Below are 26,241 nucleotides of genomic sequence, written 5' to 3' on the forward strand. Positions count from 1 at the left end.
TTGGGAAACAGACTAATCTTCTCCCTTATAAAACACATAAAAAACGAATGGACAAGAACTGTCATATTCCTGACTTGGAACAGGTATTTTCAAATGTAGAAAATGGTGAATTAAGCCGGCTTTTATAGCGCTAAACCTCTAACTTTGTTGACAGTCTCACCAAATTCCGTTATATTTACAATGATGCGTGAACTAAACAGACATGATTTAAATAAAATATCGGTACAGCAGTCATATTAAATAGTGTAACAATTTTAAAAGGAACAATTTAACAAAACACAAAAAAATCTATCTACAAACGCATTCATCGATTCGCGTGTCTGACGTCAGAAAAGTTTATACGTCACATATATTTGTCGTTCAATGTTTAGACAAACAATTTTAAAATTTCACATGGGCAATGTTAGCATACAGGGTTAAAAAATCAGAAGTATGTAAGAATTCATTTCAGAAATAGACCGAAATTTAAAATAGTCTAAAAGTTCTATGGAATTTACAAGATCCACAAATAGTTCATTCCACTACGCGATTGAATAATTTTGACGTTTGTGGTTCAACGTATTTTCTAGTTCATAATAGAAATATATCATAATGACATATATAAAGAACAATAACAGACTGATGGGATCTTTTAAAGTAAAGAGTCACGTTAAAAGAATAAAAGAAACACAAAAAGTCGGATATACAAAACAAACCAGCCAAAAATGAAAGATAATACAAACACTTTGACGGGATGTTTAAGTATCGAGCCACGTTAAATGGATATCTCATAATCATCCAATAATAAAAGTAGTATTTTATAATAGAAAAAAGACAAATGAAAGAACAATATAACACGTTGTTAAGGTGATAAACAACATCAGTTCGCAGAATCTATACATCAAGACCATCTTGTATTATTTGTGAAGTTGATAATGAATATTTATCAACTAGGTCTGGGTACCTTCCGATGAACTTTGTTTTAGAAAAAGGACGAGATGTTCTTTGACATACCCCTGGTTCATCAGCTTTCTACTCAGACACTGATGACGTTTTACCAAGTCTAAGAAGGAGATCTAAGCTCTTGATTATCGAATAAGTTGGGAAATATATATCCCATATGCAGAAATGAAATGAGAAACATTTTACTCTCATGTGGAGCATGATATCGGCATATACTATTGCGATACCTATGTGAAGCGTTTTATAGATTATTGTTTTTCTTTTCTAAGCTTTTTGCAGTTTTGTTGTCGGTTTTTCTTTGTATTTTATTCTTTTTCTTCATCTAATAGTGGAGGCTGAACTCCTTTACCATCTGATTAAGCTTAATTCCCCTATCACTTCACATTGAAAAACCAGTTCGTATCTACGCAGGATCAAACTAAACCAGGAATACCCAAAGTCAAAAACATGATTACGGGATGCATAAATACCGAGTCATGTCGATATTCACACGACATAAAGGAACACAATAGCATGTAGAAACTAGGGGAAAGTAAAAAGTGGACAACTTTGGCACAAATTCTTTATATTTCAAGTCCATCTTGTATTATATTTGAAATAGACACTGAATATATATCTATCACGTCATGAGACATTCTGATGATTTGTTGAGTTAAATAAAGGACGAGACATTTCTTTAAACAAATCATTGGCTCATTAATATTTTCCTCAGACACTAATGACGTTTCTATAAAAGATGCATATTGTATGAAATTAATACTCCATACGCGTGTTCCTCATAGACCTCATATATTCCGTATGAATTCTACAGAAAATAACAAATTTTGATACAGAAATCTGTTAGATTTATCAGAAAATGAAGACATTTGTAACATTTCATCCTGAAGAACTTATCTTATTTTAAATTAGAAAATCATTTGATAAATCGATTTGATACGAATCCCCAAAGTAGAAGGAGAAATAATATAGATTTATGATAGTTTCGAGTATCATTTCGGGGGAAACGGTCGTTGGATGTTAATGTGGTCTGTTGTACCAATATTTTGCATGATCAATGTTGTCCTTTTTATGTATTATCATACGTATGTTCTTATATGTACAAAAGAACCACATACACATATCTTCTTATTTCATGTATTAAAATTAAACATTCTATATAATCATTTTTTTTAAATTTAATTGTTCCACACAAGTGTTATTTTCTTGTACAACAAATACAAACTCTTTATAGTCTTGAGTTTCTATTTTAATAACTTACTTCGTTTTCCAAAAGAACAAATTTCTTTTTAATATTTTATAATAAAAAGGGAAAAGTAATTTGTACAAAATATTAGAAATTATTATAAATTAAGGAATGTATCTCCCTCATGCAAAGTTCTGATTCCTTTCACGGATTTGGCTATACTTTTTGGACCTTTTGGATTATAGCTCTTCATCTTTTATATAAGCTTTGAATTTCAAATGTTTTGGCCACGAGCATCACTGAAGAGACATGAATTGTCGAAATGCGCATCTGGTGCAAGAAAATTGGTACCGTTAATTTTATTGTAAGAATAAATTTAACATAACGGAAAATTAAGGAATTATATTTCCCTACAAGATAAAAGTAAAACATGTTTTATCACGACAAAAGTTAGAGCTGATCACTTACAAACATATGTAAGTGTAACATAAGGTATAGTTCCTAGACAAGCATTATTTGCAGCAGCTGACCATTGTTGTTGAAATACTTCTCCATTACAAGTTTGTTGGTTATTAGATATGTTAGCCATTTCTTTTGTAATATCTGTTTCACAGCTTGATGCTTTTCTTGGCGTATCCGGACAGGTATGTGTAGTGGTGCGTCCATATTTAGCATCTGTTATAGAAATACGGGTCGAATTTGGACACCCAAATATTTTCTTACTGCCTTGGCATAATGTTATCCTTTTACCACCTTTATCAACTTCTTTGCGCAAATTTTTAATCGCATTTATATTATTGTTTGAAATTCCGTGTCCGATACCAGGACTCCCTGCAAGATAAAGGAAAATTTAATATGAAAAACAATAATGTCCATGATTTTTATTCAACATTTCATTTTTTACCACTTATGCGATCTTTAATATATAAATTTAAAAGGACAAGATATACACATTTTATTTGTATTGGTATACATAAAGTATAACAGAGAAACTGAAAAATGTTGTTCTTCTATGAATCCAGGTCCTCTAGACGATCACATCTTGATATGATATGGGTTCATTCATCAGTTTATAAAAAAATCCATGAAACGTGTTGATTGTTTGAGAGACACATGAACAATTAACCAAGATTCAAAGAAGCATATATCGGATAAGGTAAAAGCTATAGTCATTCAATTTAGACATTTTTTCATAATCAACTAAAATATTAATTAATGGAAGAATACATTGAAATCTATTCATGATGCAATGCATGATGATAAAAAGCGAACAAACACGATAACAATGTTTCCTGATATATATAAAAGTAACATAAGTATATCGCTTTTCAAAAATCATAAATGTATTGCGAGGATTCACATACGGGTTACAACATAAAATCAATGGAAACACATCAACTCTAAGAGGAAAACAACAGAACAACATACACAATTAAGTACAACAAAAATATATAGAAACGGACTATTTGATTACAATTGCTATTTTCCTGACTTGGTAAAGGTTATCACTTAAATTACTGTACTCATCATTTTTTGACAATTCATGTTTGTATTTCTAGATGGTCATAAACATGTTTTATGACGACACCTCATTTCTTATTCTGTTGAGTGTGTTTGTTATTAATTATTTGAATTTATTAAGAGTATATAACCTTTTTCACATCTAACGCCAGTAAAATCTGATGTACATCTACAACTATAACTATTAATTCCATCTATACATGTACCACCGTTCATACAAGGAGAACATTCACATTCGTTAACATCTGAAAAGTAAATAAATAAATTAATAACGAATCTAGATGACAAAACTGGGTCTTATTGTATTAAATTTAACCAATATATCAGTAATATTTCGACTTTTCTTGTGATTATGTAATGCTCTTGGAATATTAAGTCTGTCTTTCTAAATATGCCGAAAAAGAAATGATGCAGTTTACTCTGTATTTTTCTTTTATCCTGATGATGAACTGAGTGATCTGTGCGTCACTGATGAGACATGAAAATCAATTTCCTGTTGACAAAACTTTAAATTTGGTCGAAAAACTTAAGATTTTCTTATCCTAGGAATAGATTACATTAGCCGTATTTGGCACAACGTTTTAGAATTTCGGGTCCTCAATGCTTTTGTTTTGTAATTGTTTGGCTTAATAACTATTTTAATCTGAGCGTCACTAATGAATCTTATGTAGACGAAACGCGCGTCTGGGGTATTAAATTATAATCCTTGTACATTTGATAACTATTTACACCACTTGGTCGATGCCTTTGCTTTTGGACGTTTCGTCCTCGAGGCTATCACAAGTCCAGTAGTCAGCACTTCGGAGTTGACATGAATAGCAATTATATTGTCATTTTAATAAATTTCTTGTTGAAAAAAACTTTAAATTTTTCGAAAAAAAAAATGGATTTTCTTATCCCAGGAATAGATAACTTAACCGTATTTTGCACAACGTTTTGGAATTTTGGGTCCTCCATGCTCTTCGACTTTATACTTATTTGGCTTTATAACTATTTTGATCTGAGCGTCACTGATGAGTCTTATGTAGAGTAAATGTGCGTCTGGCGTATTGAATTATAATCCTGGTACCTTTGAAAAACTATTTTAAGTTTACCTCGAATTCTTACATCTAGAATTATGTAAGTAAGAATTGTAGATTTAGTTGAGTCACAGCACACTGACTTAAGTATTCATTAGATACACTGGTGAAATGTTAATTGAAAATAACATTTTATAAATTTGGTGAGTTTTAGATTTTTGAATAAAATGTTGAATTATTCAAAACTACCCCATATATTAATTGCCTTAAACATTGCTTGGCACAATTTTAAGAGCTTTCGCTTCATTCTGACTTCCAACTAATTTTTTTGAGCTTTCTAACTTTCATTAAGTATGTACTCTGTGAATGAAATGGATTATAACTACTTTTGTTTTAATCGAAATTATTTTCAAGGTTTTGTAAACGTTTCCATGCTACTACCCACATGGGATGGAAAATGCATCATAGAGATTGTTATACAGCCAGATAAAATATGAAGAGGAATAACAGATATCATGAAATATGAGGTTATGAATACATTTTCGTATAGTTTAAAGATGTGACCTTTTTTGCATCTGACGCCAGTGAAACCTGCTGTACAAACACAACTGTAACTACCAATTCCATCTATACATCTACCACCATGCGTGCATGGATTGAGCTCACACTCGTTTATTTCTAAAAGAACAATGTACTCAAGTAGCCTGTATGTTAAAACATTAAACAGGTATGTGCGTATTAATGTTCATTAATTAAAGTTTATGTAAGTGTTTATTTCCTTGCAGATGCCATTTGTTTACTTTATCTCTTATCTTGACTTATTTATGGAAGTCTGGGAATTGTCTGACCGCAATGTTAATAGTCTATCTTGTTTGATATAAGGCATGTCAATCTTAAGTAACTCCTCCCTTACTTGTCTAGGGTACATTAGAAATTTAGTTAAGTTGCAGTTGTAATTTTTATATGGATTAGATACACATGTTTACATTTTATGTAATATTTTTATTTTTAATTATTTAAAATGGCTTCAAAGAAACGAAAATCCGCTAATGTTGTCAATTCAAATGATTCTAGCAAAAAATCAAAAGAGGAATTAATAGCAGAACTAATTGTGATTGGAGTTAATGCTCCTGCTTCATTTAGCCAAAAACAATTACAAGCTTTGTTACACTCTAATCGTCAACCTATGCCCGCTGTTAATGTGCAAACAACTGATGACACAGAAGTAGTCAATGATATGTCAAAGAACACTATTCGTGAACTATCGGCGAATGTTAAATCGTTGACCGAAACAGTTAAAAGTCAAGGAGAAATTCTTAAAACAGTAGTGGATCTTCAAAAGAATGCTACCGGGAATGATATATCGCATACTGGTACTCAAATTCCATCGTCATCTCAATTTATCGAAACACAGGGATATAGTGCTTCCGGGAAAGTGTCTGCTGGTATGTTTCCGCACATACAAACAGTGTCACAAATTCAGCGACAAAACATTAAAGAAGGCAAGTACATTAATTTAGTTTCTTTGCTTATTCCTGTTAATGAAAATCAAAGTGATACACAGCAAATAGAGGCAGATGGATCTATTCTCCTTCTTAAGCCAAAAGATCATCGCCTGCAGCGTGACCTATCTATCCAAGAATACATAGAGGCATTTAACATTTACAAAAACATTGTGTGCGAATTCGAAGATCGTCGGGTAGAACTTGACATGTTTTTGCAAGACATCATAGAAATGGCAACTAAGTTTAAAGGTAACATTTTCTATGAATACCATAAGGCCTTCGCTAAGAAAGTTGCGGCAATAAAATTGACAAAAGGTTTGACCGTCGACTGGTCAATCAGAGATGAGAAACTGTATTCTTCAGTTTGCTTAGGGAGAGCTATCAATACATGTGGCGTATGTGGAAGTTCATTGCATAGCACTGAAATGTGTTATTTATCTGATACGTCACAGGGCAAAAACAACCATTCCCAACTAAAGCGTAATCCTACAACACCGTATTCTAAACCACAATCAGCCGATATTGACCAATACGGAAGACCAAAGCTATTCCACAAAGGGAAAGAAATCTGCAACTATTATTTCGCTGGTAATTGCTACAGGGGATCCGCGTGCCGCTATGCTCATGTTGACATGAATATGAAATCGTCAAATCAAATCAAACCCTCTACAAGTGTACCAAAAACAACCAAACAATCAAATATATGACTAGATAATGATAATGTTGTAATGCATGCCACAACACCAATCAATGTAGATAAGTTAGCGTGGGAGCTACAGAGACATCCTGATAGATATTTCGTAAATTCATTAATTAACGGGTTACGTAAAGGATTTTTTACAGGCGTATCGTCCTTACCGGAAAAGGTTTTAGAATGTAAAAACCTGCTTTCTACTACAAAATGTCCAGATGACGTTTCCGGATTAGTCAAATCAGAATTAGACAATAATTTTGTTATAGGCCCATTTACGAAAGCCCCTTTTGATATATACAGGGTTAGTACTGTCGGCATTGTTGAAGGTAAATATTCTAAAAAGAAAAGACTTATACTTGATTTATCTGCACCTCACAATAGTGATGAGCATAGTAGTGTCAACGACCTCATCAATAAAGAAGATTTTTCGCTTTCGTATATTAAAATCGATGATGCAATTAAAATCATCAAAGAATACGGTTTTGCCTCAAGATGTTGTAAATTGGACGTATCTAATGCATTTAAATTAATCCCTATTCATCCGAGTTTATGGCATTTATATGGATTTAAATGGGAAAATATGTATTACTTTTACACTAGATTAGCATTTGGGTGTCGTTCCAGTCCCAAACTTTTTGACAATTTATCTATTGCTATGTGTTGGATTTTACACAATAATTATGGAATTAATACAGTTCTACATCTACTAGATGATTTCTTAACAATCGACAGACCGTCAGCAAATGCCGACGCTACTATGAAAACTTTAGTTTCCGTGTTTGATTCACTTGAAATTCCGATCGCAAAACATAAAACTTTAGGACCGGTAACATGCATCGAATACTTGGGTATAATATTGGACACTATTCGTATGGAAGCTAGATTACCCGAAAATAAATTATGTCGAATTAAGGAATACCTATTGTTTTTCCTCAATCGCAAAACATGTACAAAACGTGAGATGTTAAGTTTATTGGGTCATTTAAATTTTGCTATGAGAGTCATTATTCCTGGGAGATCGTTTATATCTTATCTACTTAACATAGCTCACTCTGTTAAAGAACTTCATCACCATGTCACTTTAAATTCTAGTTGTAGAAATGATTTATCATTGTGGCATAAGTTCTTAGATCAGTGGAATGGAATTTCTTTCTTTATTGATGATAATATAGTAAATGCGTCTGATTTTGATTTATATACTGATGCTGCGTCAACCGTGGGATTTGGAGGTTATTTCAAAAATCGATGGTTTCAAGCGTTATGGCCCATAGAAATGAAATTAGATAAGGAATTATCAATGTCGATGGCTTACATGGAATTATATCCTATAGTAATTGCTGCTATTATATGGGGTGATGAGTGGTCAGGGAAGCGTATTCTATTTTACTGTGATAATATGGCAACAGTTTTAATTATAAAGAAAGGAAGATCAAAATCATTAGAAATTATGAAATTAATGAGACGTCTAACTTGGTGTTCCGCAAAATACAATTTTATTATTCACGCTACTCATGTAGCCGGAAAATGTAATACTATAGCTGATGCTCTCTCTCGATTTCAGATGGATCGTGTTCGTCAACTGTGTCCGACAGCATCAGTGGAACCTTGTCACTGCCCGCCCCACTCAGAAATTCTGTGGAATTAAGTTGTGTTATTAATAATTTGTGGAGTAAAAGTATTAATAGTGCTACAAGAGATGTATACACATCTGGGTATAAGTGTTTTCTCAAATTTCGTACTTCTCAATTCGAGGGAGAAAATATTGGAAATGTAATGTCTAATATTTCCGAGGATATATTAATTTGTTTTGTATCATATTGTCAGTCAGTGTTAAATTTGAAATATTCTACTATCAAGTTATATCTTGCTGGAATACGTCATTTTTCTATTGCAAATTGTAGTGTCAATCCTTTAGTAGATAATGTAGGTAAACCTTTGCTACGTTTACAAAATATTCTAAATGGTATAAAGAAAACTGAAAACAAAAGTGTGCGACAAAAACTACCGATTACTTATAGTGTGCTTCAACAGATTTACCAACATTTACAGAAAAGTATTTTCGATCCGCATTTAGATTTTACTATGTTAACTGCATCTGTTATAGGTTTTTTCGGTTTCCTGCGTTGTTCTGAATTTACATGCAAACAGTCATTTGATTCAGCTTTGAATTTAACTATGGATGATGTAGTATTTGTATCTGATTGTCAAGTTAATTTACGTTTGAAGGCATCCAAAACCGACATTTTCCGTCATGGAGTAATCATTAAACTATTTAAAACTAATAATGATATTTGTCCATATGTACAGTTGTCAAAATATGTAACATCCAAAAAAATGAACGGTGCAACAGATAATGATCCGCTATTAGTTGACAGTAGTAATTTAGCTTTACGCCGATCGTTATTTATAGACAAATTGAAAACAATTCTATTACACTTGGGTTTAAATGCCGATAAATATAGTGGACATTCTTTCCGAATAGGAGCAGCTACAACTTGTAGTTCTAACGGTATCCAAGATCATATGATCCAAACTTTAGGACGTTGGAAATCTGACTGCTACAGTCGTTATATAAGAACATCTGAATTTGATATTCGTCAAGCTCTTTCGAAAATGTGTAAATAATTACGATTCAAACTTTGTTAGAAGGAAAATTATGGATTCCTTATTATAAATTTTTATGTATTTAAGTAGAATGTGGATTTCTGCTTATTTTTGTAAAGTTTGCTCTAATTAGTCAATAGATGTAAATAAGTAACAATATTCAATTTGGCACAACCACTGTCTCGGAATAATTTTGGGGATACTCAATGCGTTACAAGGGCAGCATGTGTAGCATTTCGTTTGGGCAATGTAATAATGAATTTCATCCATTCTTTACTTGTCACAAAATTATTATCTGAGTTCTCAGGCAGCCCTGAATAAAATGGATAACTAGGCAGCCCTCTCGTCGGGTGAACGAATCATTTGTTTGTCCATTTGACAGTTCTTTTGGATACATTTTTTTGTGTGCAAATGGTTTTTTCACTCGAGGTTATCCGTCTCAGGTTGCAAAGTGAGCCCATATACCCTCTAAGCATGGGCTGGGCCAGCGCTCAACATGCAGGTATTAAAATTAATTAAATAAACTAAAAGAGTGGGTATACTTGAGTTACATATGTTTGACATGGGATGGGCCAGCGCTCAACATGTCACTCGTAGAGAGGTATTTTGAAGTAACATATTGTTCTTTGAATTATGCTTCGAGCTCTTGTAAATACTCTCTTTTAAAAGGCTCGCTTTGCTATTAGGTTCACATTGTTTGAGGTTTCATTCAATACTCTACGAGTTATGTTTCTGTTTGATGTATACTAAAGTGGCTCGTGACTTTCTCCTTAAAGTATATGGTGAAAGTTATTTGAAGTCACGGTACCACATCTACACTCTGTCGTCAAGTGCAAGTGCCGCGATAGATGCTCGAATAATGTGAATTTAATTGAGATATGTATTTTATTTTTTATTTTTTAAATACATATCAATTGCTAGCATGTTGCCCGTAACGCCAATTTCATATTTTGTATTTTTTATTATATTATGTTTTTTTTTTTTTTTTTTTTTTTTTTTTTTTTTTATTTATTACTTTTGTATATATATTATGTCTTGAATACAAGCCTGTGTAATTATATATAATAAATATTAGTCATTCTTAATTGATTTGATTACTTTAACTTAGGTGGCAATTTGCTATACTTCATCAGTCGTTCTAATTCTGTATCTATGACAGATCTAATCTGTACCGTTACACACATTTAAATCTTAAACAGCTGGAGAAAGTTCATCACTCGTTCAAATCTTTATCAATAGAAACACGGCTCATAAATGCGTATTAATGTTCATTAATTAAAGTTTATGTAAGTGTTTATTTCCTTGCAGATGCCATTTGTTTACTTTATCTCTTATCTTGACTTATTTATGGAAGTCTGGGAATTGTCTGACCGCAATGTTAATAGTCTATCTTGTTTGATATAAGGCATGTCAATCTTAAGTAACTCCTCCCTTACTTGTCTAGGGTACATTAGAAATTTAGTTAAGTTGCAGTTGTAATTTTTATATGGATTAGATACACATGTTTACATTTTATGTAATATTTTTATTTTTAATTATTAAGTGAGGTGTTTTCGATTGTACCGTTTTATTTTATCTATACTTGGTGAAAACAAAACTGGAGTACTTTATTCCGTGTGAATTTTTTAATTCTTTAAGTGATTTCGTTTTACGGAATTCTTTACACCGAACAAAGACGTGAGCGTTGATTCGCTTGTTAAATATGCCTTTAATTAACATAGCTGAACTGCTATTGCCTTAAATTTATAAGTGGTTTCCGGAAAATTGTCAACTTTTGTGTTTGTAAACGTTTAAACACTGAAAAGAAATATGTTTCGAAAAATTAAGGATGTTGTTTTGCTAATATGTGTTGCAAAAATGCAAACCTGTTTGGCAAAATCGTCCAGTGAATCCAGTTGTACAAGAGCACGAATAACTTGTACCATGGTTTATACAAGTACCTCCATGTTGACACCGTGATGCAGTACATGAGTTTGTATCGTCTGCAATTGCATTTAAAATTTCTATGTAACATATGTTTATTATTACTAGCATACAAAGTAATTGCAAGTATCATACTTTCACTAGGAAGATTACCAGATAAATCACGCTAATCCTGGAGCAATTTATCTAATTGAGTAGTTTATTGTCAAAAGCAGAAATTATATAAAAAGGCAACGAAAACTCAGGTTGAACGGAGGATAGAAGAAATGTACGAGATACTTCAAAGGGGAAAATTTCATAGCTTTTCATTTTTTGTCTGTTTGATCTTTTTGAAAGAGTAGCCAAATCTATATGTTTATGTATGTTCGAGCGCGAATGATGACTATTTTGTAGACACAGCGCTGGTCTGCCGAACCAAACTATAACACTGGTTGAACCTATAATACTGTTAAAGCTTAAATTGATCCATAAATAAACTTAACTTAATTAAGTATGTTGCATCCTTAGCGTAAACATTTTCTTAACGTCAGTTTCCATCCTTCTACACAGTTGTCACCATTGATTTTTTATATAGCCGACAAAATGACACAGAGTAACAGTATATATTATGTATAACTTGTGAATATTATTATATGATATAAATAACGTTAAAAAATATGACCTTTTTCGCATCTGACGCCAGTAAAACCTGGTAAACATGTACAACTGTAACTACCAACTCCATCTATACATCTTCCACCATGCATACAAGGAGAAGGTTCACACTCGTTTATATCTGAAAAATGTACAGATCACCTTAGTCTAAACAAGAGGTTTTCGAAGTAACTCATTACGCAGTTATATACAATGCTCACTTTTTCTTAAAATTAAGTCTTTTTAGGTTTTAGTTTTTTTTTTAAATGGTGGGAAAAACTGGAGCATTTTTCTGTGTGTGTGTGGTTTTTTTAAAAATTTCTATTTGTTTAAAGAATCCGACGCTAATTTCTAGCTTTACTTTTATCAAGAACAATAAAAGCTGCATATTTGAAAGGTGTGTATAAGAACCGAAATCGTTAAAGAGCTACGTAATCAAAAGAAACCTTCAAAAATAGCAAAATCCATCTTAGGTATTCTTTGACTCGAATTGAAACCTTAGGTTTTTTTTTAAATTCAAAAATTTATAAACAGACAAATTTTTTTAAAATAAATTATGTCAGCATCAATGTACTCACTACTGAGCTGACGAAACTCTCGAGGACTGATAGTCTACCAAAAGATTTATCGAAAAAAGTAAAATCACAAAAATACTGAACTCAGAGGAAAATCCAATCGGAAAGTCCATAATCACATGGCAAAATCAAATGACAAAACACATTAAAAACGAAAGGACAAGAAATGTGGTATTTTTGACTTCGTATAGGCATTTTCAAATGTAGAAAATGATGGATTAACCCTGGTGTTAAAGCGCTCTGAAATATGAAATCATATCATTAGAAACACTCATCCTTTAATATTTGAAAGCAAAGAATGTATAATAACAGTTCAAGAGCTGTATAATAAAAAAATATAACACAAAAAAGCTAAATATGTCTACTTTCGACTTTGTCTGAGGATGTTGAAATCTTTTTATTTTAAAATTTTAAAAATCTATAAACGGAAATATTAGAACTTTTAGATAAAATGGATCACTGCACAGACTCTGGGATACACGTCTGAAACATTCCGTTTCTTTTCTTTATTCAAAGGAGGTTATTTATAATGGATGATGGTTTAATATTGAATCTTCACGTAGTCGGGATATATATTGATTGCTTTGTCTGTTTTTGTCCTGTTTGAAACGCACTTTGTAACTTCCTGACTGCAAAAAGCGCTTTAGACACATGCACGGATTGCTTTCATTTTGTTTCAGATTATAATCTGTCTCTTAGTTACATGGCAATATGCACTTTATTTTTATTATCAAAGACATATTTTCTGGATCTTTACAAACGAAGGAAGGTTCTGCTGTATGCAAGAGGGACGGAAGATACCAAAGGGACAGTCAAACTCAACTGTGATTTTTTTCGTAGGCACTGGAAACACCAGAAAAGTCCTATGATCTTTATGTACCGATTGTATTCTATATCAGATCATAACAACCATTACCGAGTTTAAATTATTATATCATAACAACCATTACCGAGTTTAAATTATTAGATCATAACAACCATTAGCGAGTTTAGATATGAAGACTGCAATCACTCATGATCTTTCGAATGATTTGTTTATCGAAAAGGGGTTATTTTGATTCGAGCGTCAGTGGTCAGTCTTTTTGTAGACAAAAAGAGCGTGGTATTTGGACGAATTTCTTTTAAATTACAAATTGTTTGGTTAAACGATTTAAAAAAAACCAACACTTACAAGCATTATATTTATAAAAGAAGTACAATAGATACCAGAGGGACAGTCAATTTCATAGATCGAATTAAACTGCCAACAGCAAGGCTAAAAAAGAAAAAAGACAAACATACAAATAATAGTACACAAGACGTAACATAGAAAGCTAAGACTAAGCCCCACGAGCCCCACTATAAATTGGGTGTGATTCAGATGCTTCGGAAGTCTAAGCAGATCCTGATCCACACATGGCACCCGCCATTTTGCTCATATTATAACAAACCAGGTAAATAAGCTCAAACAGTTGGCCACATTCGTGAAAAAGAATTGAGGTAAAGTATTTAATGACATTTAATTATTTTATGCATACCTGTTTGACAAAAACTTCCAGTGTAACCAGTTTTACATGCACATCTAGAACTTTTAGCATCATTTATACAAGTTCCGCCGTGTTTACATTTTGATGGAGTACATGCGTTTTTCATGTTTTTATCGTCTACAATAACATTAAGAAATAAATTATTTAAAATTAACTATCCAATTGGTTTTTTTTTTTTAGTAATTTTCATTGGAAAAATATTGCAACTATTGACAATTTAATTTTCTGGTTCCTTTTGTTAGTTAAGATGCACAAAATATTTTCTTAAATCTGCCAAAATATATATAATATATATTTTAAAACTAAGATAAACAGTAGTGGCACCAATCCGTCCTGTTTTTACTTATTGTTTTACAAAATTTTTAGAATAAAAAACGAGCACACACAAACTTATACATACATAAACATAGAATGCTTGATGTAATAAAAGCAGAAAACTGTTAAATATTTGTGCAACATGCTAATTGTGTCTTTGTTTAAAAACAAAAAGGATGAAGCTGTACAGTATTGTTACACTTAACATAGTTATCTACCTTTGTATGTCAATTGTCTTGTTTAAAATTTCTGTATATGTTACAAAATTATTTTTTTTTGCCTTTTGGTCGAAAAGTCTTTTAAACAAAATTGCCATACATAACAATATCTAAAGGTCTTCTAAATGGTTGTAGCAATCTGGAGCAATCTTTGCAGTCAATTGCACTTGCTGTGTCTACCGACATGTATAGCGCAGTAATAAATATATGTTTGCATATATCATTCTTGTCAATAACAAGTACGTTAAATTTTCGAAATTTAGACAAAAATCAACCACAATATTGAAAAGTGAAATAACAAAAGTACCGAACTCCGTGCAAACGGAAAGTCCCTATCTATTTGTAAAATCTAAAGCTCAAAAACAGCAAACAAAAAGAAAACAACTGTAATATTCCTGACTTGGTACATGCATTTTGTTTATGTAAAAGGTGGATTGAACCTTGTTTTATAGCTTGTTAAAACCTTGCACTTGTATGACAGTCGCATAAAATTAATTACATTGACAACAATAAGTGAACAAAACGAACAGACATAAAAGGTAAAAATAATCAATAATAAAGGTATTATAATCGTAATCACTATCAAACAAAGAAATATGTCGACAAAGAAATAAAACGCCAATGAGACAACTCTCCACAAGAGACAAATTGGCAAAAATTAACAACTACAGGTCACTGTATGGCCTTCAACAATGAGCAACGCCAATACTGTATTGTTAGCTACAAAAGGCCTCGAAATGACAAATGTAAAAAAAATCAAATTAGAAAACTAACAGCCTTATTAATTGGTCGTTTGTTGGTACATTTCATATTTGCTTTTTGTCTATTGCTTTGTAATTAAATCGTTTTTTTCTTTCTTACTAGTAGTTTTGATCCCCTTTGGTCTTAATAGAATACTATGCGGTGTAAGACAATGCTCCGCATCGTATATATACCATAACCTAAAGTTGCAAATATAATGACATAAGGTCTTAGCTAGAGTGTTGTCTTATTGGCATTCATATGATGCTACTACACATCTGTTCGTTAGGTTGCTGTATATCTAACAGAAATAACAAACAATATTGTTGAATTATTCAGTTTGAAAAGTAAAAATAAAGACTTGTCACCCCAGCTCTTTTGGCTTAATTCCTTTTTAAATTTTTTACATATTAAGTTAACATCTTCCAGCCACGACCAAAAATGTCCCTGATTGTGGTCACTTGTTTTCTCTCTTTTTGATCTTGTGTAACAAAACTCTTAATATAATCTACTATTCTCGTCGTGATGCTAAATTGCTACAAAGTTTTAATTTCAATTCACGTTTATGATATCAGTTGGTGATTTATAAAAAGTAACTACGAACCTTTTCAATCATATTTGATATTTTTGTAATAGATACTAGTAAATACTAGATAAATGAAATAATTACCTTGACATGAATACTGCAAGGATAAATACTTTGACGTTTGAGGGCATGGATCACCAAATGTGCGATTAGATGCTGCTAATGTGCATTCCCTTTCACCATTACACCAATGCGATATAGCAGAAAATACGTCTGGCATGGAGCATGAAATCTGCTGCGCACGACTATCTGAGCAAGTCACAGAGTTAGATCTTCCATAGAAAGCACGATGTATATATAGATGTTGGCCATCCTGACATCGAATATTTTTGGTAAAGCCTTCGCAAATTAACACCTCTTCGACCGGCAGATCTGTAATGCAGGGGATAAGCAATATAACATCATGTAAGCGCGCAGATGATGATACCAGAAAGAAACATGTGATATAATTGCCGATGAGACAACTATCCACAAAAGACCAAACTGACAAAGACATTAAAAACAACTATAAGTCACCGTACGGCCTTCAACAATGAGCAAAGTCCATACCGCATAGTCAGCTATAATAGGCCCCGATAAGACAATATAAAACAATGATGTGTATTTTCAAGTTATATTTTTTAGAGTTTAAGATTTGCAATTGCGCATTTGATGAAAGGGGTCATCTCTCAATAATTTTGACAATTACAAAACATTATATTGTAATATTATTGAAATATAGTAGAGATGCTACAAAAGAAATATTTTACACACCAAGAGAGAATACACTATAAAAGTAGACGAACCGAAATACCAGGTGGAAAACATTTAACTTGAAACCAGGCAATACATCAGCAAACCAAATTTTGAATCGATCTAAGACTCTTAATTGTCTCAATACAATTCAATAATAACTTGTTGATATTCGGAAAACTTTTCATATTGTTTAGGCAACTACTATATTCGATGACTGAACGGTTATCACCATTTTTCAGAACTTGTGCTGTTTTTTTGTCGTTGACGATTAATTAATATCTTCTTGTATACATAATTTTATCTGTAAGATAAGAAAATCTTTAACACTGCTTTAAAAACAAACCAACTAACCTATGCATTTGTAGTCAACTGATAGATATTTAGAAGTTCCTGAGCATGGATCACCGAATATATTAGCGTCTGCTGTAACGTCACATGAATCTTTCCCCTGACATACACCTTCTAAATTCTGTTTAACTCCTTTTGCACTACACGATACACTTTGGCTGTGTCCATCAGAGCAAATAACTGCATTACTTCGTCCATAAAATGCTCTTACGATTTCAATTTGTTGACGTGGACACCTTAGCGAATGTTTGTATCCTCCGCAAATTATAAGACTCTTTGGAATTGCTGCAATAATGAATTAAACTAAAATGCATAACAATCTATGTGTTCCAATCTTATTCATATAAAACCCTTAATTAAAACGGCTGTCATATCAATTTAAAACAGAACAACTATTGTTGATTTCCACAGAACTGGAAAGAATTTTTACCAGACTAAAAGTCTCTGTTCAGAAATAGAAGAAGTTTAATTTTCACCAGATTTGTAAGAAGTTATCTTTTAAAATGTATAAATTTTTTTTTTTTTAAATGCACAAATAGCATGTAAGGAAATAACGTAAATCCGAACATGTTTAAAACTTGACAAATACAATTTATCTTACTCTTCACAAATTGTCATATGATACGATACTAGTATCAACAAGTGTAGACAATAAAAGGTACTTGATTTATTAATACCAGGGTAACGACAAATTGACATTAACTTTAACAAAACCGGGGTGATCTTCATTGATAAAAAAAAGCTAAAACTGCGTCACTAATTACATCCATCGTGTTGTTTATTGCTTTCGGCTTATGGAAACAATCAAACCATTGTGCTTTCGGTTATTATACTAACCAATGAATTTCAAAAATAGTTAACTAAGGTATGACAGCGCCATAAGCTTATTTCAATTTTATATTTACTTTAAAAAATACTTCGTTATAAGGTATTACAACTCTAAAATTGAGAAGGGAGTCCGCTCCTTACATATTATTAGTCCACTATATATAATATCAACTCACAATAGCAGGTGCTTTGGTATAGTCCGGTATTATTTGAATTCAAATTATTACTTTACATTTTCAGTAAGAACATCATGTAATTTTACACAAGGTAAGTTTGCAAAACTCACAAACATCGTAAGTTTAAAACTTGTTTTCCCCAGTTGTGTTATGAAGGTTAGATAAAGTTAACCGTTGATGTATTTAGCTATTTCATTTAATGTATTTATAGTCATAAAGCTCTACAACTGTTTCGGTACCTATACATTCTCAGCTTTTAAATATTCGACTATGAGAGTTACTAATGAAGGTAAATCCGGAAAAGCGCTTCAATCGAATAAAATTATTTAACGATTTTTTTTCTTTTTTTTTAAATTTTGAGTTTCCTCTACTTAATTGTTGTGACCAATACTCACCCTCACACTGATAATCTACTTGAAGATATTTTGAAGTTTTATGGCATTGGTCTCCAAAAACAGACGTCTTTGCTGTTAATTCACAGGACTCCTTTCCATAACAAATGCTTAATACTTTTGCAAATACACCGTTGGTAGTACATGAAGCAGAATTACTCGTGGAATTGGAACAGGCTACCTCATTTGCACGACCAAAAAAAGCGTAATTTATTTTAATTTGTTTGCCAGGACACTTTATTACTTTCTGGAAATTTTCACATACGATAATACTTGTTTCTTTCACAACTAAAAGGAAGAAAATAAAAAGAAAAGAGTGAATGATATTTGATGGTACAGTACCATCGTACAAGCAAAGCAGTCTATTTATGTGAATTTGAGCACATTTGCACTCTTTTCTTACAATGTGATAAACATTTATACAAACATATGTTGAAAGGTGAGGCAAATATTAACACCCTTCAATTTGTTAAACGACACAAAGTTTACTGTATGAAGTGTCATATTCAAGTGCAGATATTAGATGAGGTACTCATCTTTTTTCTTACGATTTATTCATCTTTTGAATATAAGGAAATGTTGTTATGTCTTGAGGTATTTCTGTATCCTTAAATACAACATGCAAAGTATAGTATAATTATCACAAACAATATTGGACAGCTGTTAACCAAACCATCAACAACGACTCATCTAAAATCTACTTTGTGGTTTATTAAAAACAAAGTTAGAGGTCAATGAATCCCAATGTTCTTCTTTCTTAGCAATAACGACTTACATCACTTAATAAGATGAAGTTACACAACTACTTAAAATACAAAAACTGGTAGTTTTACCTCTTGCATGTAGTTCGCTTCATCTAGATAATTGAACGAACAATCTATTTTTTCTTACGTTAATACCTAGCTTGACAAAACCAATCTTCTCTTTATTGTAAATCATTTTTGATATCAATGTAATTTTCCACTTGTTTTAATGTAACAGACTGCGACAAATATTATCTTTTAAGGGATGCATGTATAATTACTGTGGTTATTTAACTTTTTACTGTTTATGCAACATATTACACATCCTGTCACGTAGTCTTGTCATTTCAGCAATATTTTGTACAATGACATAAAGCGAGAGATTTAGCTAGCCATTAAACCAGGGTCAATCTACCACTTTTCTTGAAATGTCCTGTACCAAGTCAGGAATATGGCAGTTGCTATCATATAGTTCGCTTTTATGCGTGCTGGCGTTCGTTTTATTGCATTTCAGTAATCCTGATGTTTCTTTGTATTTCTCTTATACTGTATACCAACTTATTTACACGGAAAGTTCATTTCGTGTGTACTCCTTACTAGTCAATTTTGCGGCGATTGAATTTTGCGATTTTCAAATTTGCTTCATGCAATTGAATGAGGAAAGATCCAAGTTTTATAAATTTGCGACATTGTAATTCGCATTATTTTTCTACTGGTGACAGAACGCGAAAAATCAGTTGGTTTACAGTAGTTAATGTGTTTCCCTTGGTTTAAATTGTAACCCGGATTTGTTTTCTCTCAATCAATTTATGATATTTGAATACTGGTATACTACTGCTGCCTTTATTGAGTTTTTTTTTTAAATTTTGTTTTAGCAGTATAAAATATATTTTCCTTTAGTAAGTTGCATATATGAAGTCACTTAAACAATTAGTAAACATAAGAACACAAAATTACAAAGGCAACTGCCGAAAATGCAGATATGGTTATCATTATTTGCTCTTATACTGTAAATTGGTTAATTTTTGGTTGTAGTTTTATTTTGGTTTATTTGGTTACTCCAATGAAAGTGCCAAAAATAAAGGCAACAGTAGTATACCGCTGTTCAACACTCGTAAATCTATGGACAAAAAACAAAAATGGGGTAACAAACTAAAACTGATGGAAACGCATTAAATATAACAGGAGAACAACGACACAACATTAAAATGTAACACACACAGAAACGGACTAAGCATAAGACAAAATCCGATGAGAATAATAAATATAACATCAAGACCAAATACATGCATTTGGGATAGAAAAACACGAAAATAAATTAAACGCTAAAATTTATCTTTATGTTTATTGTTAAGGAAAACATTTTATGTTACCATATCTTTCACAATTATATACATAGCCAAATCTGCAAATGAATACCTGATATAATTTGACAACATTACTATACATTTTTAATTAATTGTCAATTTTCGGAAACTGTTTAGAAACACAACATGGATTTTTATTCACACATGTCGTAAATATGCCAAGCTTTTGCTGATTAGACGCCGTTGTTGGTAATTACAATATCAAAATTGTTTGTAATCCTTTGTCTTCAATTAATAAACATGTACTGCCACAGGTATACGGATTAAAAGTTAAAACCTTGATCATTAATAGATTAACATGTACTGCATTAGAGATCATAAGAATACTGTTCTAAAATTAAAAATATCAATTGGACAAAGCACCAAAATTACACACACCAAAATAAAACACATGCTTTTTGTGAAAAAAACGCCAAAATATTCCGACGCCAAAATTTCCCATTTTACGGTAAGACGATATAAGCATTTGAGTGTGTGTATAACTTTCCATTTTATTATCTTATATATAATGAATTGATTACTCGACGTTACTTAAACGACGAGTCCGAACACATAAAAGTATAATGATACACAAATTATGTCTATATCAATAGCACGAATAATATTCATGCAATCATCATACAGATAAAAGATCTAAGACCAAAACTTATCACTGGAAACGCAATTAGAATATTTCAGGTAATCTCAAGACTTATATCCGTTACTTAAGATTATAGCGGAAAAAAGTGACGAAAAATTATCGCTTTACAAAATGACTCTCGTTACATGTTGAGCACATTCTGAACATTGTAGTCACCGATTATAAGATAACAAGAACATGTTCGTGTAAATCTTGATATAAAAGACGCGGAAAAAGGCGGCTTCTGTACTTTGGTCTAAAATTGGTTTAAAATGTTGATATACTAATATATACTACCAATAATTAATCTCATTTTAGTTTAATTGATGTATATAAAACACGACAGTATGTGTATGAATCGATGTATAAACAAATCTTAGAAAGAGAAACAAGACAAAATAAATTGATGTTATTATTTCCCATAAAGATGTGTCAATTATAATGTACTTCTTGACCAAGTGAAAATATTGTCATATTTAAGTCGACTTGTTCTTTTGCATCCAGGAGTATCGTTTGAAGAATGGTAAAGAAGTCATCATTATCCTTTAAATTCACTCTCTGATATATGCAAGTAGAAAACTAAAAAATTGAAAATTTATTAACTGCATGAAAATATGAAATAATAATTTAGTTGAGTCTTCTCCATATCTTTAACTTTTAAAATTAGGGTCAATTGAGAACAAAGCTTTACCACAAACATATGATTTCAGTTTTTTAATAGTAAACTTTCCATTTCTATGTATCGGTATTCCTACAGCGCTTGCCTATGGAGTATATATAACAGTTGATTCGACATTCCAGAGCTTGCGTCTCCGATCATGATTTAATTGATAGATAGTTACTACTTACATGGAAACTATTACATTTAAGATTTTAAGTGGTAAAGCTGAAGTCATTCTTTCAAAAATTTAAAGAAGCCGAAATAATAATGGTTTACTTTTGTTACAAATCTGTTTAATAGAGCTTTTCCATTTGTCGTAATTTGAATCCCACCACATTTTCCTCTGATGTGACTAACCATCAAACCTGTACTTTCACGAACAACAATGTGAATACTACATGAAGAGTAACGTCGGCTTTAGCTGTTGGAGTACTTAAGATTACTCCCGTTTTATTTGTGATTTTCTTGTCGCTCAGTATTTCTTTTAGTTTTGCTTTGAAACTGTTTTTCTCTTATTTTGTTATAGTGGTTTTGTTGGTGTTTTATTGACTTATGGCGTTGACTATTCGTAAACTCCTGTTTCTTTGTGTTCGTTTTGCTCAATCTTTCATTCATAAATGTTTTAAAACTGTAGTTTTCTTTTCGTCGTATTTGTTCTTCATTACTTTGTAAGTTTCTTATCGACCTCAGAGTCTGAATACTTGTTTGGTATTATCAGCCTATCTCTATAATAAGGTTTATAGTCTTTAACATGCAGTATCTGTTCAAGTATTACAGCGCTATTAGCGAAGAAGTCGGGTAAATAGTTTCAAAAGAATGGTAATCTTTATGGTAACAAAAAATATTAAGAACATGAAGTTAAAACGAAAGAGATCAGAGAATGTCTACAGACTATTTGACTATAGAAATCTATAGACAATAAGTATATTATGCTTGTTTTCTTCAGAAACGTGCTCCTGAAATTCAGTCTACTCATATGCCACTGGTTGAAAGTGTGAGATTCACTTAGCATTACATTTTAATGGATCAAGGTCTTAAATAGAATTTTATTATTTTCCGATTATTTAAAAAAATAACTTGCTTTGAATCTATATCAAACAACGATAGCCGCAGGATATTAGAATGTGCATACACTTTTGAATTTTGAATCCTCAATGCTCTTCACCTTTGTACTTATTTAGCTTTATAACTATTTTGATATGAGCGTCACTAATGAGTCTTATGTAGACAAAACGCGTGTCTGGCGTACTAACTTATTATCCTGGTACCTTTGATAACTATTTGAACAATAACCCAACGATAATACTCGTTTGCTAAAAGGTTTGCATCAAAAGCAATGTACTGCTATGTCTATTTTGTAGAATATATATTTGATTGTAATACAATACTTAAAAAAATAATTTAAAAAAATCAAATGAACTTTTACATCAAATGGTTAAGTATTAAAACATACCTTGGGTTGTAACAATATCAAATACAATGAATAACACTATAATAACATATTTCGCATCCATTATAGGATAAGGTTTAACTAAATGTATAATAAAATATCTATTAACAAAAACAAATAAATTTATATTATATGCAGTATATCGTCACATGTTTAATGGAATTCAATTACATGTGCTTAGCAGCAAAATGTTCATTTAACGCTTATTTAATGTATATCGATTTCGATCTCTAAATAGCTAATAGAATATAGTTACACTTCAACCAGATTGTAGTATTTAAGAAAAAAACAACCAATTATTCACATGATTTTTCTTCTGTAATCAATAGCTGTTTGAATAAAATGAGACAAGTGGATAAGTTCATATTTTTACATATTATAAGGTATATTGAACTTGACTTACAGTTGTGTTATTAAGCGAATTGAAACGTCACAATCAATTTGCAGAAGCCATATTCATGACTTACTAATATTATGGTATCTAGGTAATTCAAATGAAAATAGTAAAATGATCCACTGATGGCCTTCGGCTGTTTTCTGGCCTTTGATCGGGTTGTTGTTTCTTTGGCACAATTTCCATTCTTAATGTTATTAATTGATTGATTGTTATGTGCCTATTGTCCAATGGTAATTATGTCATTCATTTTTAGGAAAAGGATTCACGAATAACAATGAATCAAATAGGTTGGCTCTTTGTGTTATTGTATCAGGATAGAATAGAACCCAATGGACAAAAATCACTAAATTACATTCTCCCGACATAGAACAGTCATATATATTAAATGGCATTGCACCCGGAGTTACTAAAACCATTTCAAAGACAACAGCCATCAACTTCACTCAGACTAAAGTATCCAGTATACACCTATTGTGATTCCGTATATCGTCAAGTTATCGAAATTCCAATGGCGACTAACAGTGTACCACCTATTGCGGACCTGTTTTGATATTGTTAAAGATATTTGGATGAGATTTAAGCTCTTAATAATGATGACTTCAGTATGTACAATAAACAGATTTACCTGAATGAACTGACTTCAATGAAGGTCATCTTAACGATGAACACTGCCCTTTCCTTGATTTTGATATCTGTAATTTTGACTGGAAGTTTAATACCAAAAATTATCATAAAAGAGAAGACTTTACTTGTCCTATTGTTAATTATCCATTTTTTTTATATAGTCGTTCTTTTATCACCATCTTATGGTTTTTATAAATATCTCAACTTGTTCGATTCGCGCTCGTTTTATGTAACAACGTATTTGGTTTTAACGAAAGAAATCTCAGTATTACTGACAAATTATTACGTTAGGGTTTGGGTATTACAAATTAGTCCAAACATTTACTACATTTAATTATTGGTACAAGGACATTATTCTTAAATATAATTCAACATTTAGACATCTTATATGTTATTCAATAGGGATATAGTTATGTTACTGTTTTCAGTGTATGGTATGGTTTTACTATTGATTCACTCATGGGGTCTTTGCATAGAAAATATACACATTTGTTAGTCTTGTATTATTTTAATTTTAGTTTCTTGTGTACAATTTGGAAATTAGTATGGCGTTCATTATCACTGAACTAGTATATATTTGTTTAGGGGCCAGCTGAAGGACGCATCCGGGTGCGGGAATTTCTCGCTACATTGAAGACATGTTGGTGGCCTTCTGCTGTTGTTTTTTCTTTGGTCGGGTTGTTGTCTCTTTGACACATTCCCCATTTCCATTCTCAATTTAGAATTTTACATTTATCATAAAACCAGTTTTGGCATCACACGTGTTATGTTCTCATTAGTTTATGATGGTACGATACGGGAGGGATTGTGCTTGCTTTTCATCTGATGAAGACATAATCTTTCGATCGGTTTAGTTGGGGTTTGGGGCTGGCATGTAAGTAACTGCTAGTGGTCCTTTGTTTTCTTATGTATTATTGTCATTGTGATTAGTTTCTTCTGTTACCTATTCTGATGTCGGAATCGGCCTTCTTTTTTATTGTGTGTGTTGTTGGGTGTTTGTTTTTCTCTACTGGCTAGAGGTATAGGGGAAGGTTGAGATCTAACTAAACATGTTTAACGACGCCGCATTGTTGCGCCTCTTATTTATTCTAGCGTCACCGAGTATTTTGTAGCCGTAATGCGTGCCTTGCTTGAAAAATAATAGCCTAGTATCTTTGATGATTTTCTTTTACAAGGAAGCTTTTGAATCAGGGTTCTAAAGGGTAAACATCAAGTCATTTTTTCCGAAAGTTTAACAAAAACCTTTACGATTGGGTAGACCCTTACAGAATATCTGTTTCAAAGATGATCACTTATATGTTCCACTTGTCATTCACACCAAACCGTCCTTTTACCATCGATTATGACATATCCGAAAGCGAATTATTATTATAAATCTATATTTTGTCCTTTACTTTCATCAATAAAAGGGCTAGGTGGTACAAGTGGACGAGAATTTTAAATCTTTGACTTTTGTTTTTTATGAATTATATCTACTTAGATGTCTACCTGTGTGATGTTTACATTCTGACGTCAAACGCGCAATTCTATGCCAGAGTCAATGTTAATCTAACAATTCGGTTCCAGTCCTGAAAATCTTTCAATCGTATAGAGGTTGATTTAACATTCATTAATAAAATTCAAAAATAAAAGAGCAAGGAAAGAAGTTAAATGTGATATGCCTTTTTTGCCTCTTGTTCAATATTTTTTGTTTTTATTGTGATAAAGATAGTTTTTGTACTTGTACATCATGTAATTATTTTATTGTTTATGATATGATCTGATATGCTCGTATTCTCTTTTTCTAATGAGCTATGTCTATATGCTCTTAGGAGTTACTTCAATGCATATAGCGCGGCTCTGTACTTATACATAACGCTATTGTGCTATTGTAAAACATGTCTATATGCCTTTTTATGTTTCATTAATACATATAT

At 31.8% G+C, this 26,241-nt stretch overlaps 1 protein-coding gene across 1 annotated transcript; it reads right to left on the reverse strand.

Annotated features, from left to right (window-relative positions):
• Nucleotides 1-2,468: 2,468 nt before the first annotated feature.
• LOC134710925 (neurogenic locus notch homolog protein 1-like) lies at nt 2,469-24,355 on the reverse strand. The gene is made up of 9 exons (XM_063571341.1): nt 24,327-24,355; nt 23,308-23,405; nt 18,468-18,752; nt 17,072-17,353; nt 16,070-16,357; nt 14,117-14,242; nt 12,053-12,166; nt 3,778-3,891; nt 2,469-2,956 (listed from the first exon to the last, which is right to left on the reverse strand). The coding sequence occupies exons 1-9, from the start codon at nt 24,353-24,355 to the stop codon at nt 2,586-2,588; spliced, it is 1,707 nt and encodes a 568-aa protein (XP_063427411.1). The 3' UTR covers nt 2,469-2,585.
• Nucleotides 24,356-26,241: the final 1,886 nt, after the last annotated feature.

This window comes from Mytilus trossulus, chromosome 3, assembly GCF_036588685.1.
Source record: "Mytilus trossulus isolate FHL-02 chromosome 3, PNRI_Mtr1.1.1.hap1, whole genome shotgun sequence".
Taxonomy (NCBI): Eukaryota; Metazoa; Mollusca; class Bivalvia; order Mytilida; family Mytilidae; genus Mytilus; species Mytilus trossulus.